At 44.8% G+C, this 12,481-nt stretch overlaps 1 protein-coding gene across 3 annotated transcripts in view; it reads right to left on the bottom strand.

The window, feature by feature from the left end:
* Nucleotides 1-390: 390 nt before the first annotated feature.
* The window catches only part of cacnb4b (calcium channel, voltage-dependent, beta 4b subunit), a 34,474-nt gene continuing 22,383 nt past the window's right edge, over nucleotides 391-12,481 (bottom strand). For 2 of the 3 annotated variants that reach the window (XM_048234778.1, XM_048234777.1), the window contains 11 exons: nucleotides 9,806-9,928; nucleotides 7,878-8,005; nucleotides 6,537-6,586; nucleotides 6,173-6,192; nucleotides 5,632-5,712; nucleotides 4,493-4,551; nucleotides 3,878-3,987; nucleotides 3,390-3,541; nucleotides 3,045-3,140; nucleotides 899-1,084; nucleotides 391-687 (listed from right to left, as the gene is read on the bottom strand). In XM_048234778.1, the coding sequence (XP_048090735.1) occupies nucleotides 400-687; nucleotides 899-1,084; nucleotides 3,045-3,140; nucleotides 3,390-3,541; nucleotides 3,878-3,987; nucleotides 4,493-4,551; nucleotides 5,632-5,712; nucleotides 6,173-6,192; nucleotides 6,537-6,586; nucleotides 7,878-8,005; nucleotides 9,806-9,928 (1,293 nt within the window). In that variant the 3' untranslated portion in view covers nucleotides 391-399. The remainder of the gene's footprint in view (nucleotides 688-898; nucleotides 1,085-3,044; nucleotides 3,141-3,389; nucleotides 3,542-3,877; nucleotides 3,988-4,492; nucleotides 4,552-5,631; nucleotides 5,713-6,172; nucleotides 6,193-6,536; nucleotides 6,587-7,877; nucleotides 8,006-9,805; nucleotides 9,929-12,481) is intronic. The other variant, XM_048234776.1, reaches the window with a different exon arrangement.

Raw genomic sequence — 12,481 nt, 5'->3', positions numbered from 1 at the left:
TGGGGACTGCAGGTGGAGGAGTCAGGTCTGTTGCTTGGGGTGTTGTTGTTAGTGCTGTTGTTGTTGTTAGTGCTGTTGTTGTTGTTGTTGTTGTTGTAGTAGTTGTTTTGCCGAGCCCTGGAGAAGACCGGGGAGCAGCATTTGAGACGTTCTGAGCAGAGCGCAGTCAGTAGTGGCGGGCTGAGAGACTGGCGCAGTGGTCGCTTTATTTGTTTGTTTGTTTGTTTGTTTTGACAGTCAAGAGGCGCAGCAACAGACCCCACCCATGGCTGCTCAGCTCTGGGGGCTCCAGCAGGTTTGGGGTGGCGGTGGGGGTGGTCTGAGGTATGCCACCCCCACTGCCACCCCCACCCCTCCTCCCCAGCTTAGAGGCGTGCCCCCCTCCCTCCTCCCCCCAGCTTAGAGGCGATGCCTGGAGTCCTGGCTGTAGCCTCCGGGGGAGCCGCGGTTGCGGTGAGGCTTGTAGGTGTCCTGGTAGGGGTCCTGGTAGCCCTGCTCGGCGAGGGTGTAGGGGTCGCGACCCCCGTGCTGCTGCTGCTGCTGCTGGGAGGCCGAGCGTGGCCCCCGGCCCTTGTGAGCGCGCTCGTTGTGGTAGTTCTCGTCGGTGGTCATCAGGTTGCGGCGCTCGTTGGCCGTGGAGTGGTCGGTGGCGCTGTGGTTGCTATGCCGCGTCCTCTGCTGGCCCTGCTGCAGACGCAAACACAGAGAGAGACACAGGTCAGAGGTCAACAGGTCAGGTAAATGTGTGTGTGTGGGGTGGTGTGTGTGTGCGTGTGTATCTATGTCTAGTAATACCAAGACAGGTCAGGTGCATGTGTGTGTGTCTAGTAACGCCCAGACAGGTCAGGTGCATGTACATGTGTGTGTGTGTGTGTGTGTGTGTGTGTGCTCTGCGTACCTGCAGGCCAGAGATGGTGGAGGGGTAGGGTGCGAGTGCCGTGGGCCCCAGGTTGCGGCCCAGCAGGGGGTTGAGGGGGGTGCTGCTGGAGGTGTGTGTGGCCTTCCAGTAGGCCTCCAGGTACTCCGCCAGGTGCTCACACGCATCCTCCAGCTGGTTCTCATCCAGGATGATGTCAAACATCTCCTGCAGGGGGCGCATTAATGTGCAGGGCCAAAGATCTCATACCTCTTGTGTGATGAGCTGCTTCATTGCATAAAGTACATGTTGCTGCTGAGTGCTCTTTCCTTTCTCTTTCTCTGTCAATATCTGTTTTATCATTTTGCATTTTTAATCTCTTCTTTTTAACACGATTAGGTGTATGCTTTTATATGTCATTTTATTATTTCATGTAACAGTACCCCAAATCCCCCGTCGATATAACTCAATAAACAGTTGATCACAAAAAAAAACATCTCCTGCAGGGGGTGCCATCACAGAACACAAACACATCACTTTGAGCTGCATTCTGAGTATGAAAGGTGCTATACAAATAAAGCTTATTATTATAATTATTATTATTATTATTATTATTGTTATCAACATACAGGTGGAAACATGCCAACAAGCACATACACACTCAAACACGGCCACAAACACAGACAAACACACACACACACACATACATATACAATCCACTCATCTGTTTAACTTGTATCTAACTAATTCAAGAGTTGTGGTTTGTGTGTGTTTATGGTTATTATTATTCTGTTCAATTCTATTTAGTCTATTAATATTGATATAAGACCTATAAACCTAAACATAAATCTAAACATGCAAACACAGCGTACACATGCAAACACAGCGTACACACACAGACAAACATAAGCAAACAGACAATCACACGTACAAGTACATGCAAACATGGAAACATTCATAAACACAAACAACCAGACAGGATGGTGTTGACCATCTCCTACAGACACAGAGAGAACGCACGCACGCACGCACACACACACACACACACACTCATAAACATTATACAAAGAAACACATATGCACACGGGTATATGAAAAATATGTCAACCATTTCCTACAGGGAGTAGAGGAGGGCTGAAACACACACACATACACACTCACACATGGATACAACATGAACGGCAGGCGGAAGCTGCACTGAATACAACAGGAAAGCCCTGCAGCGCATAGTGAACGCAGCTGGAAGGATTATTGGTGCTTCTCTCCCCTCCCTGAAGGACATTTACACCTCCCACCTCACCCGCAAGGCGACCAAAATTGTGAGAGATGCAAGTCACCCCGCTCACAATTTGTTTGATCCACTGCCCTCTGGGAAGAGGTACAGAAGCCTGCACTCCCGCACCACCAGACTCACCAACAGCTTCATACACCAGGCTGTTAGGATCCTGAACTCTCTCCCCCCTCCACCCTCAGCTACATAACATCCTGGACTTTTAGACCCACAATAGCTGCCTTGCACTACTCCACTTGCACTACTCCACTTGTACACTTGCACACTTGCAACTTGTTGTTGTTGTCCTGTTGTCCTGAAAACACTTCTGAACACACTTCTGCTGCTCTTACATAACTTGCACCACTATGCCACTTGCATACTTAGGTCAAACAGAACTACCTCAGCCATTTATTGGCCTGACTTTTACACTATTATATTGACTGTCTACTGTATGCACAATTGCACAATTTCAACTCAGATTTTGCTGCTCTTATTTCTTTATTGTATGTGCCTTCTTATTTACTTTTTATATTGTTTACTTGAATGTTATGTTTGTCTGTGGACCTAATTGGTAAAATATGTCTTGTCTCCACCGTGGGATAGTAGGAAACGCAATTTCGATCTCTTTGTATGTCTTGACATGTGAAGAAATTGACAATAAAGCAGACTTTGACTTTGACTTTGATGAACACACACACAAGGATACACACACACACACACACACACACACATATGGGGTACAATGTGAAGACATACGTGCATATAGACATGCCCCCTCACACTTCTGAGGAGGTGAATGATTAGTGGTTATGCTTATTACAATTACATAACACAATCTAGGTGTGAAACCACATACATGCACACGAATACTCACACACATTCATACCACCCCCAACCCCCCACACACACACCTACCGGAGGACACTGGGCCAGTTTGTCTGCTGCCACCAGCTGGACATTCAGGTGTTTGCTCTGAGATTTCCCCCTGGACTTAACGAGCCGCTGCAGCACCTGGGAGCACACACACACACACACACACACACACACACACAGAGATGTATATACAGTACATGTGGACATGTATGTGTGGTTGTGTATGTGTGTGTACACTTGTGTATGTGTACCTTTGACTCGGAAATGTTGACGTGCACAATGATGGGAAATTATGTGTGTGTATCTTTGGCGAGGACACTTTGACATGTATGATGATGGGTGTGTGTGTGTGTGTATGTGTGTGTGTGAGTGTGGGTGTGCGCAAACCTTTGGCGAGGACACTTTGACATGGACAATAATGGGGGCGAGGGACGTCTTCATCAGCTGAGCTGGGTGGTTGATGGTGTCAGCGTCCAGAATGACCAGCTGAAGTGAGCGCGCCAGCTCAAAGATACGTTCAATCTCGCTCTGAACTTCCGCTACACACACACACACACATACACACACACACACACACAAACACATATACAGATAAGTCTGATTAGAATACAGTGTTTACAGATTTTGTTTCAGCTCAGTGTTTCAGGTTGTCATTTTCTTTTTAAATATCATTACTGTTACCAAACAGCAGATGGCGCTCAAACACCCATCTAGACCAGTCATGTTATCAGAGTTTGATGCCAGCTCTGACAATTTCATAAAACCCCAGTTTGACTAGGAATACACAGAACCACACAGATAGACGCGTGTGCGCACACACACACACACACACACACACACACACACACACACACACAGAGACACATAAGACTTACCAAGGCTGGATCTGGTGTTGGAGCGTTCGATGATGGCTCTCTTGCTGGGGTTGTTCAGCACGGATCTCTTAGCCAAAGATATGTCTGCTGTCACGCGGGTGATAGATATCCTGACAGACGAAAAACACGTAGCATCAATACCCCAATCAAAGATGGCAAATAACCCCAATTTGGCAGATGCTTTTGTCCAATGTATGTAATGTATGCTATGCTAACATATGCTAATGAAATGACCTGGATTACAGTCATTTGACATATTAAGCCTTTGGCTAACACAAGCACATTTACCAAGATCAATAGTAATATGTTCTTGTTCTCTACATTGCATCAACAGTGGCGCTCGGGGAGCAGTGAGGGGTTAGGTGCCTTGCTCAAGGGCACTTCAGCCGTTCCTACTGGCCGGGGTTCGAACCGGCAACCCTCCGGTTACAAGTGTGAAGCCCTAACCAGTAGGCCACAGCTGCCCAATGGCACTCCCATCTCACTAGCTCACAGGTTTGTGGGCGTACTGGGGACCAATATGGGATCCTCTAGGTCATCAAGGTGTGTGTGGATGTGTGTTTGTTTTTTTTACTTTTTCTTTTTTTTTTTTGTTGGGTGGAGAGGGGATCTCACCTGCCATCAAAGCGATGCTTCAGGAAGTCGAAGAGAGCTTTCTGCATCATGTCTGTCACCTGCAGCAGAGAAGGAGAGTGAGGGGGAAATGATGTCATGTGACACAGACCTGTAAACACACGCATGGATGTTTTTTTTTTATGCAAGAAAACAAAATATCTGGTTTAAAATGACAAACTGATTATGACAATACAGTTTACAATGATCCTCACTTTACTCCAGAGAACGTATCTGTGGAAGTCTTTGGACAACCAGGCATGTTGGAGTCTATCTGTGGAGCATGTGTGTATCTCAGTAGACTTCCCTAGAAGCCAGTTAGCCAGCCAGTCATGATTGGGAGCCCAAGCAAGAGCCTGTTTGCCTGCCTGCCTGCCTGCCTGCCTGTGTTTGTGCTAAGCGATGTTTTTGACATACAACACATGAGTTCTAAAAGGCCTCCTTCCACCCTCTTCCTCTCTCTCTCTTTCTCTCTCTTTCACACATTCCCTCTCTCATTCCTTTCTCTTGGATTCTCTATCATGCCCTCTCCCTCGCTCTCTCTCTCTCTCTCTCCCATTCCCTCTCCCCCTCCCTTTCTCTCTCTCTCTCTCTCTCTCTCTCTCTCATGCCCTCTCTCTCTCCCCCATTCCCTCTCCCCCTCCCTCTCTCTCCCCCTCTCTCTCTCTTTCTAATTTCAAACCTTGCTCTACTTTCCAATGCTGACGTCTCCCAGTTGCCGTGGTAACAGCGTGATGAAGGAGTGAGTGTGTTTTTGTGCTCTCTACGCCAGAGAGGGGAGAGAGGGAGGGAGAAAACGATCTGCTTTTTTCCTCTTTCATGTGCACACACAAACAGATGGGTAAACACACACACACACACACACATACATACTCATTGCATGCTATATTAACTGCACACATGAGCATAAACAGTTCTGTTCCCCTGATACAAGCTATGATAATAAATACTGGCATCACCAAAAATAGCACAGACTTCTTTTCACCATAAAATGCACCAAAATATGACATCTTAAAATAGCCTTTAACTGCTATCCAGTCTCTGGAACAAAGAAAGCGAATGACAGGTAAGACGACCAATCACAAGACCTAGTTATTGTTAGCTCCCTCTGGGGTAAGCCAATGAAACTGCAGAGTGCTTACCTCATAGCCTTTTAAGGAGGGTCCAACAAGGACCACGGGTCTCATGGAGGGCACCACGTCATAGGGGGCCACGTGCTCCGTCTGAAAGGGTCAAAGGTCAACCACCACGCAGGCAAACCAACGCAAATGCCAAACAATCCCAAACAAATGCCAATCAATTCCACAAGCAACATCTGGACCATCAGTAGAGGAGTTAGTTCCAGTTACTTAGGTGTTCTACTGTAACCTAGGACACCGTTGGGAAGATTCTGACGTAGAGGCAAAACAGTGAGAAAGACAAGACACAGTACACAACCCTCCTAAACTAAGCCCAGAGGTGTGTACCGTCGTCGACTGTATCCCACAGAGGAAGTAGAAGTGTTGGACATCACCTCTTGACCTCTGACACAGTCAGTGAGTGAGAGTCAGTGAGAGGGGGAGGGGCACGGGGCAGGTGAGTTAGGTGGAGAGTTAGAGGGTGGAGGAGCTCAGAGGGTGGGGAGGGGGGGTGTGGTGGTGGGGGGGTGTAGCACTGGGGGGGGGGGGTCCACAGAGCACTTACCACTTTCTGTTTCTGCTTTCCTGTGGGGCAAACAAGAGTAACAAGTCAGTATACTGACTTTCAGGGACATGCAGAAAACACACGCACACACACACACACACACACACACACACACACAGATACGGACACACTCACATAATAGACAAACAACCCAAACATGTCCAAGCCTGACCAGCCGTGTCATCATAAACTCTGCCCCCTGTACACAACATGCTGTGGGGAGTCTAGCTGTATGCTGGACAGTGTGGAGGTACAGAATGTTGACTGGGTGGCAGAAGGGAAAAAAAACCCTACGAATCCATCTCTCCTGTTGATTCCTTTGACCCCGCCCCATTTTATCCCGCCCAATGGAAAACAGGCTCACCTGATGACATCACATCTCCCAGACTGGAGGAGGAGCTTCCGCTGGACTTACTGGAAGAATGACCAGAATACACACAACACACACACACACACACACACACACACACAGACATTGCAGCGCGTGAGTACATCCTGAGCACACACTGCCACCTTACTCACCAGCAGAACAGTCTGAACACACACAACACACATATATATAACATAAAAAGACTAACACATGCATTATTGGAGGAAGTAAAAATCGTTAGCAAATGTCAATCATTAGTAAGTTCAACATTAAGAATGGCAAGCATCAGTTTAATGGGAAAAGACCTACCTAAGACACACAGAACGAGCCTAATGCACTCTGAGTGTTATGTCTGAAGCTGTCCCTCCTAAATTAGGATCAAAGTTTGACTGGAGATTAACCACAGCAGTTTTCAACCAGTTTTGACTGGAAATTAACCACTTTTAGGTTTCAAACTCAGCCCATCCAATACTAACAAACCAGCACCCCCATCCACCCCCAAAAAAAGATGATCATCAACATTTGTGTTTCTCTGGGTAGTCTTCATTCTGAGACTGAGGCTATCAGATAAGTGTGTGAAACATTTGGTGCTGGATGTGGTTATAAGAACGACTGAGGTGTTGAAAAACAGTTTCTTCTGGGCTTATCCCACACTTTCCCTTACTACTTCCTGGGTCTAGTTCCTATCTAGTGTGCTTATTGGACATTGTGCGCTGCCCCCCAAATGCACACATACATAGGGCTCTGAGCTCTAGTCCACCAATAACCAGCCAATCTATCATGGTTCCAGCCCTGCCCTCCTTGCTTGTAGTGGACGGTAAGGTAGTCGTACAGCTCCTTCCGCTTCCTGCCTGTGGGGCATCTCCTCCCTGGTTCAGTCCTACAGTACAGTGCACCTCCCCTCTGGTTCCTGGATGTAGTACACCTCCTCCATGGTTCCTGCCTCTGCTTGCATACCCTCAGGTTCTTCCTTTGGTTGTGGCTCTAGTACCACTCTTCCCAACCCCTGAAAACCCTCCCTGAAGTTCTAACATAGCACTGAGAACCTCTCTGTGCTTGTAGGGTCTAGTGTTGCTCTGATAACCTCCCTGTGGTTGCAGGTTTGAGTATTGCCCTGAGAACCCTGTCTGTAGTGATCGTAAGGTTTCTAGTGTTGCCCTAACAACCTCCCGGTTCTAGCATTACCCTGAGAACCTCTCTGTAGTTCTTGGGTTCTAGTGTAGCCCTGAGAACCTCTCTGTAGGTCTGGGGTTCTAGTGACACCCTGAGAACCTCCAGGTAGTTCTAGGGTTCTAGTGACACCCTGAGAACCTCCCTGTGGTTCTGTGCTCTTACCCTTGGATGCGGCTCTTTTTCTGCTCCTGCTGGGTGCGTAAGTTCTCCAGCTTCAGAGGGCTGGGGATGAAGCCGATCTCACAGCCCTCCTTCACCAGTCGCCCGATCCACCAGTCATTGTTGTACTTCTGCAAGGGGAACACCAGGGGGCAGCCTGTTAGGCCCAGCTGTGTTCGATGCTAAGACACTTATTTCTTATAGGCTGATCTCAGCCATCCACCATCGTGACAAGTCAATGTTGGGCTTTGATTGCTGTGGTGATTGGTTATGTGGAATATGGAGCTCAGACAGCTGGCTCTTTATAGCTTTACTACTAAAACTATGCACCATGGGTGGCAGATGATGGGTCATTTTCATACTAGCTAGGCTGCAGCAGCATTAGGGTTAGCATCAGCATTAGCATCAGTCATTGACATGAATGGGAGCTGTAAGATGACACTCTCTCTCCACAGAGGAATGGAGGGATCGCGAAAGAGGAGAGGAGGGGAATGATTAGCAAAACAGGTTTTAAATGGACAAGGGAAGGTACCAAGAGAGTGAGAGACAAACAGGACCATATGAGTTTTCAGCAACCGATCCCTCATGAACTACTATTTGGGGCATCTCCTGATGTCCTTTTTCAGGTGGCAGACAGTGATCGTTACAAGGCTGAGCAAAAGTTTATATTATCAATGTACTTAACAGGACATCTACACATACAGCAAAACCAGATCAGATCCAAAGATCTATAGTTGAATGAATGTGCTGAGACAAATCAAATCTTCAGAGTTAAGGATAAATGTTCAGAGCAAAATCATTGCTAAAATGAAATCATTCAATACTTCAATGTTGTGTAAATGTGTCAAATCACATGTTTAGCTCCCCAACAGTTAAAACCTGATACGAGGGAGATTCAGGAAAAGCTGTCAAACGGATGTCCACCGACACCCATCCAAACAGGATAAAACACACAGCACTATTAGCGATTGTCCAGGTAGTGCTTTTCTTGGAGTACATATACCCTCCACTTTTTCCACTTCATTGCCTAGATAGCATTAGGCTGGTGGACCACTACTGGCCATCGATCCGGTGGTCTGCTGACGTTTTTGCTCATCTGTTTTTTGGTGGCCCACTTGCGGGATGCAACTGCACCACCGTTTTGTCAAAAACACTTTTTTAAATTTTAATCAGTTATACTTCTTACTTTATTTTCATGATATTTTATATTTTTCCCCTTAATATTCACAACAAATTAAATTTAAGGTGTTGATGGATTGTCCAACAGCAGACCAGAAGTCGCAAGTCACCAGCTGCCAGCACCCGGTGGTCCGATATCTGCAAATCTGACTTTGCTATCTGTGTGGTAGTAACCTCTATTCATAGTCTATAGCACTGCTAAGCAGAGACACCAATTAAGCTAACAAAAGCTCTGCTGAGCAAAGAAAGCTAATTCAGCTAACATAAGTACTACACTGAGCAAAGATGCCAATTCGGCTAACAAAGACATTAAAAAGAGCATATGTTAATTCAGCTAACACAGGCACTGCACTAGATGCTAATTCAGCTAATGTGGGCGCTACACAGAGCAATGACGCTAACTCAGCTAACATAGGCACTGTGTTAATGTTAATGTCCAACCTCGGCAGAAAGCCAAGCATTTGTTCATGTGCATAGACGGGGTAATAACTATAGGGATCCAGTCCACTAACTATAGGATCCACAACTGAGGACTAACAGAAAGTGACATGGAAGGAACTCTTTACATTTTACAACCCTTTTATTCTCTTATAGGAAATTAAAAACTCAATTATATCAAAACATTATAACACCAACAAAGGCTTCCTTCTCTTTCCCTATGAGTAACATGATATAAAGTGTACTGTAGGTTACTTATTATAAAAGAAAAAGGTTTGCATTATGGGCGAGGCCTTTAGGCGATCATACTGTACCTCTTTTATGTGCAGGAAGTCCTTAGCATCAAAAGAGATGGCAGTCCCTGGCACTGGTACATCCTCATCCAGAGCCCCACAGTAACTGACATTGGTCTTCACAGCAAAGGCCACAGCTTTGGTCTGAGAACACAGGGGAGAAAAGCCAGACAAGCATGTAGCATGTTTAGCATATAAGAGACATGCTAGCAAGGAGACTAAAAGACTTGTTTTATAGCATCTGTCACAATCACGTATTTTAAACCAGTGATTATAAGAAACGTAACACTTCAGCAGGGGAGTTTTGAACATTCGACCTGAAGATTCTGTTCCGCAACAATGTAAGATTCTAAAATTCCATGTTCCAGATATTCTTTAGAACCTTCAATTTCCAACATTCCTGTCACACCGGTGTGACCATATATATCTATGGGTGTGACGGCACCGGCTTCAGGGTGAAACAGTTATTTTATACCGCACCCGTCCCTTCCCAGGTCTTTGACTCCTGAGGAAGGTGATGTTTTGTTGTGTGTGAGGCCTGAGCTGAATTAATCTAGTTCATCTGCTGGAAGAGGGCTTTTTGCCTGGCACCCAGATGCCAATGTGTCACTGATTTCTTGCATCAATGCATGTTTGTCATGTTGTTCTGTTGTTCCGTGCTTTAGAATTTCATGCCTACTATGACTTCATTGACTTTTGAAAGCAACCATAGATTAAGAAAATGTACTAAATGACTAGTAACTAGTAGTACTACCGGTAATACCACTACCACCAATACAACTGCTACGAATGACAAATTAGAGAGGGGCACACAAATAAAACATGCTACAACCCCAAATTAGAAAAAAAGTTGGGACGTTGTGTAAAATGCAAATAAAAACAGAATGTGATAATAAAGTTTTGTAAACATATGTTTAGCAGCAGAAAGAACATAGGCAACATATCTAATGTTGAAAATATATGATCATTTTGAATTTCATGCCAGCAACATGTTTCAAAAAAAGTTGGGACAGGGTATGTTTACCACTGTGCTGCTTCACCTCTTCATTTAACACAATTCTGTAAATGTTTAGGAACTGAGGAGACCATTTGCTAAAGTTTTGAGAATGAAATATTGTCCCATTATTCCCCGATATAGGATTTCAGTTGCCCAACAGTATGAGGTACTCTTAATCATGTTTTTCATTCCATGATGCACCTAATATGACAGGTCTGGACTGCAGACAGGCCAACTTAGCACCTGGACTCTTCCTCTATGGATAAATACTGTTTAAATATGTGCAGAATTCATTTTGCCATTGTTTTTCCTGAAATGTTCAAGGTCTTCCCTGGAAAAAAGCATTGCCTGGATGTTAGTATATGTTGCTTAAAACCTGTATACATCATTCAGAATTGATTGTGCCTTGCCATATGTGCAAGATGCCCATGCTGTAGGCACTAATGCTCCTCAACACCGTCATAGATGTTGGATTTTGAACTGAGCACTAAAACAAGTTGGATAAGTTGGATACTTGGAAAGGCCCTCTCCTCTTTAGCCCAGATGAGTCCATGATTTCCAAAAATAATTGCACATTTGTATTGGTCTAACCACAGGACCATTTTCCACGTTACCTCAGTCCATTTTAAACCAGCTCAGGCCCAGATAAGACATCGGCGTTTTTTCCGTATCATGTCTAAATACAATTTTGGCTGTTGCATGATGAAGTTTACACTAGCATTTATCAAACTATGCTCATAGATAATGGTTATCAGAGGTTTTCCTGAGCCCTTTCAATGATTTTCTTTACAGAAACAAGTCTGGTTTTAATGCAGTGCCATCTGAGGTCCAAAAAACCACGGCCATCCAATATTGTTTTTCAGCTATATTCCTTGTTTGCAAATATTTCTCTGGACTCTCTGAATATTTTAATGATATTAAGTACTGTAGATGATGAACTCTTGTGAAATACTTCACAATTTCATGTTAAGAAGCATTAAAATGACATTGTTACATATTTATTTCTAAGAGACTCATACCCAATCATGTTGCCATAGTTGCCCTAAATAGTTGTGAAATATTCTTCCTTTTGTTTTCTTTATCATTACACAACTTTTCCAACAGTTTCCCTCGTCCCAACTTTTTTGAAAAGTGTTGCTGGTATCAAATTCAAAATGAACATATATTTTCAATGAAATAGTCAAACTTGTAATTTTCAACATTTGATATGTTGTCTGTGTCCTTTTGGCAACTATATATGAGTTTTACGAGATTTGCACATCATTACATTTTGTTTGTATTCACATTTTATACAACGTCCCAACTTTTTCTGATTTGGGGTTGTAAAACATTTCTCCTTGGGTTTGCATGAATCGCATAAGTAACCCATTTTGGCATCAAAAAAGTGAGTCTCACCTTACGGATGAGCAGTTTGAATCCCTGATTGGTGGGTTAGGGTGATACGGGGCAGCCGTGGCCTACTGGTTAGCTCCTGCTCCCCGAGCGCCGCTGTTATTGCAGGCAGCTCACTGCACCGGGATTAGTGTGTGCTTCACCTCAATGTGTGTTCACTGTATGCTGAGTGTGTGTAGAAGCCATTAATGACATTTATGTTTTAAGTTGATTTAATGACCCCTGCTGGTGACATGACCTTATGGCCTTGGCCTTCAATTGTATTTGTTACTTGTCAGTTTATTTAGTTTTTGAGTTTATTTATCGAG

The sequence above is a fragment of the Alosa alosa genome, chromosome 23 (genome assembly GCF_017589495.1).
Source record: "Alosa alosa isolate M-15738 ecotype Scorff River chromosome 23, AALO_Geno_1.1, whole genome shotgun sequence".
In the NCBI taxonomy this organism is placed as follows: Eukaryota; Metazoa; Chordata; class Actinopteri; order Clupeiformes; family Clupeidae; genus Alosa; species Alosa alosa.
The sequence above is the reverse complement of the archived record's forward strand: the minus strand, read 5'-3'. Positions and strand labels throughout refer to the sequence as shown.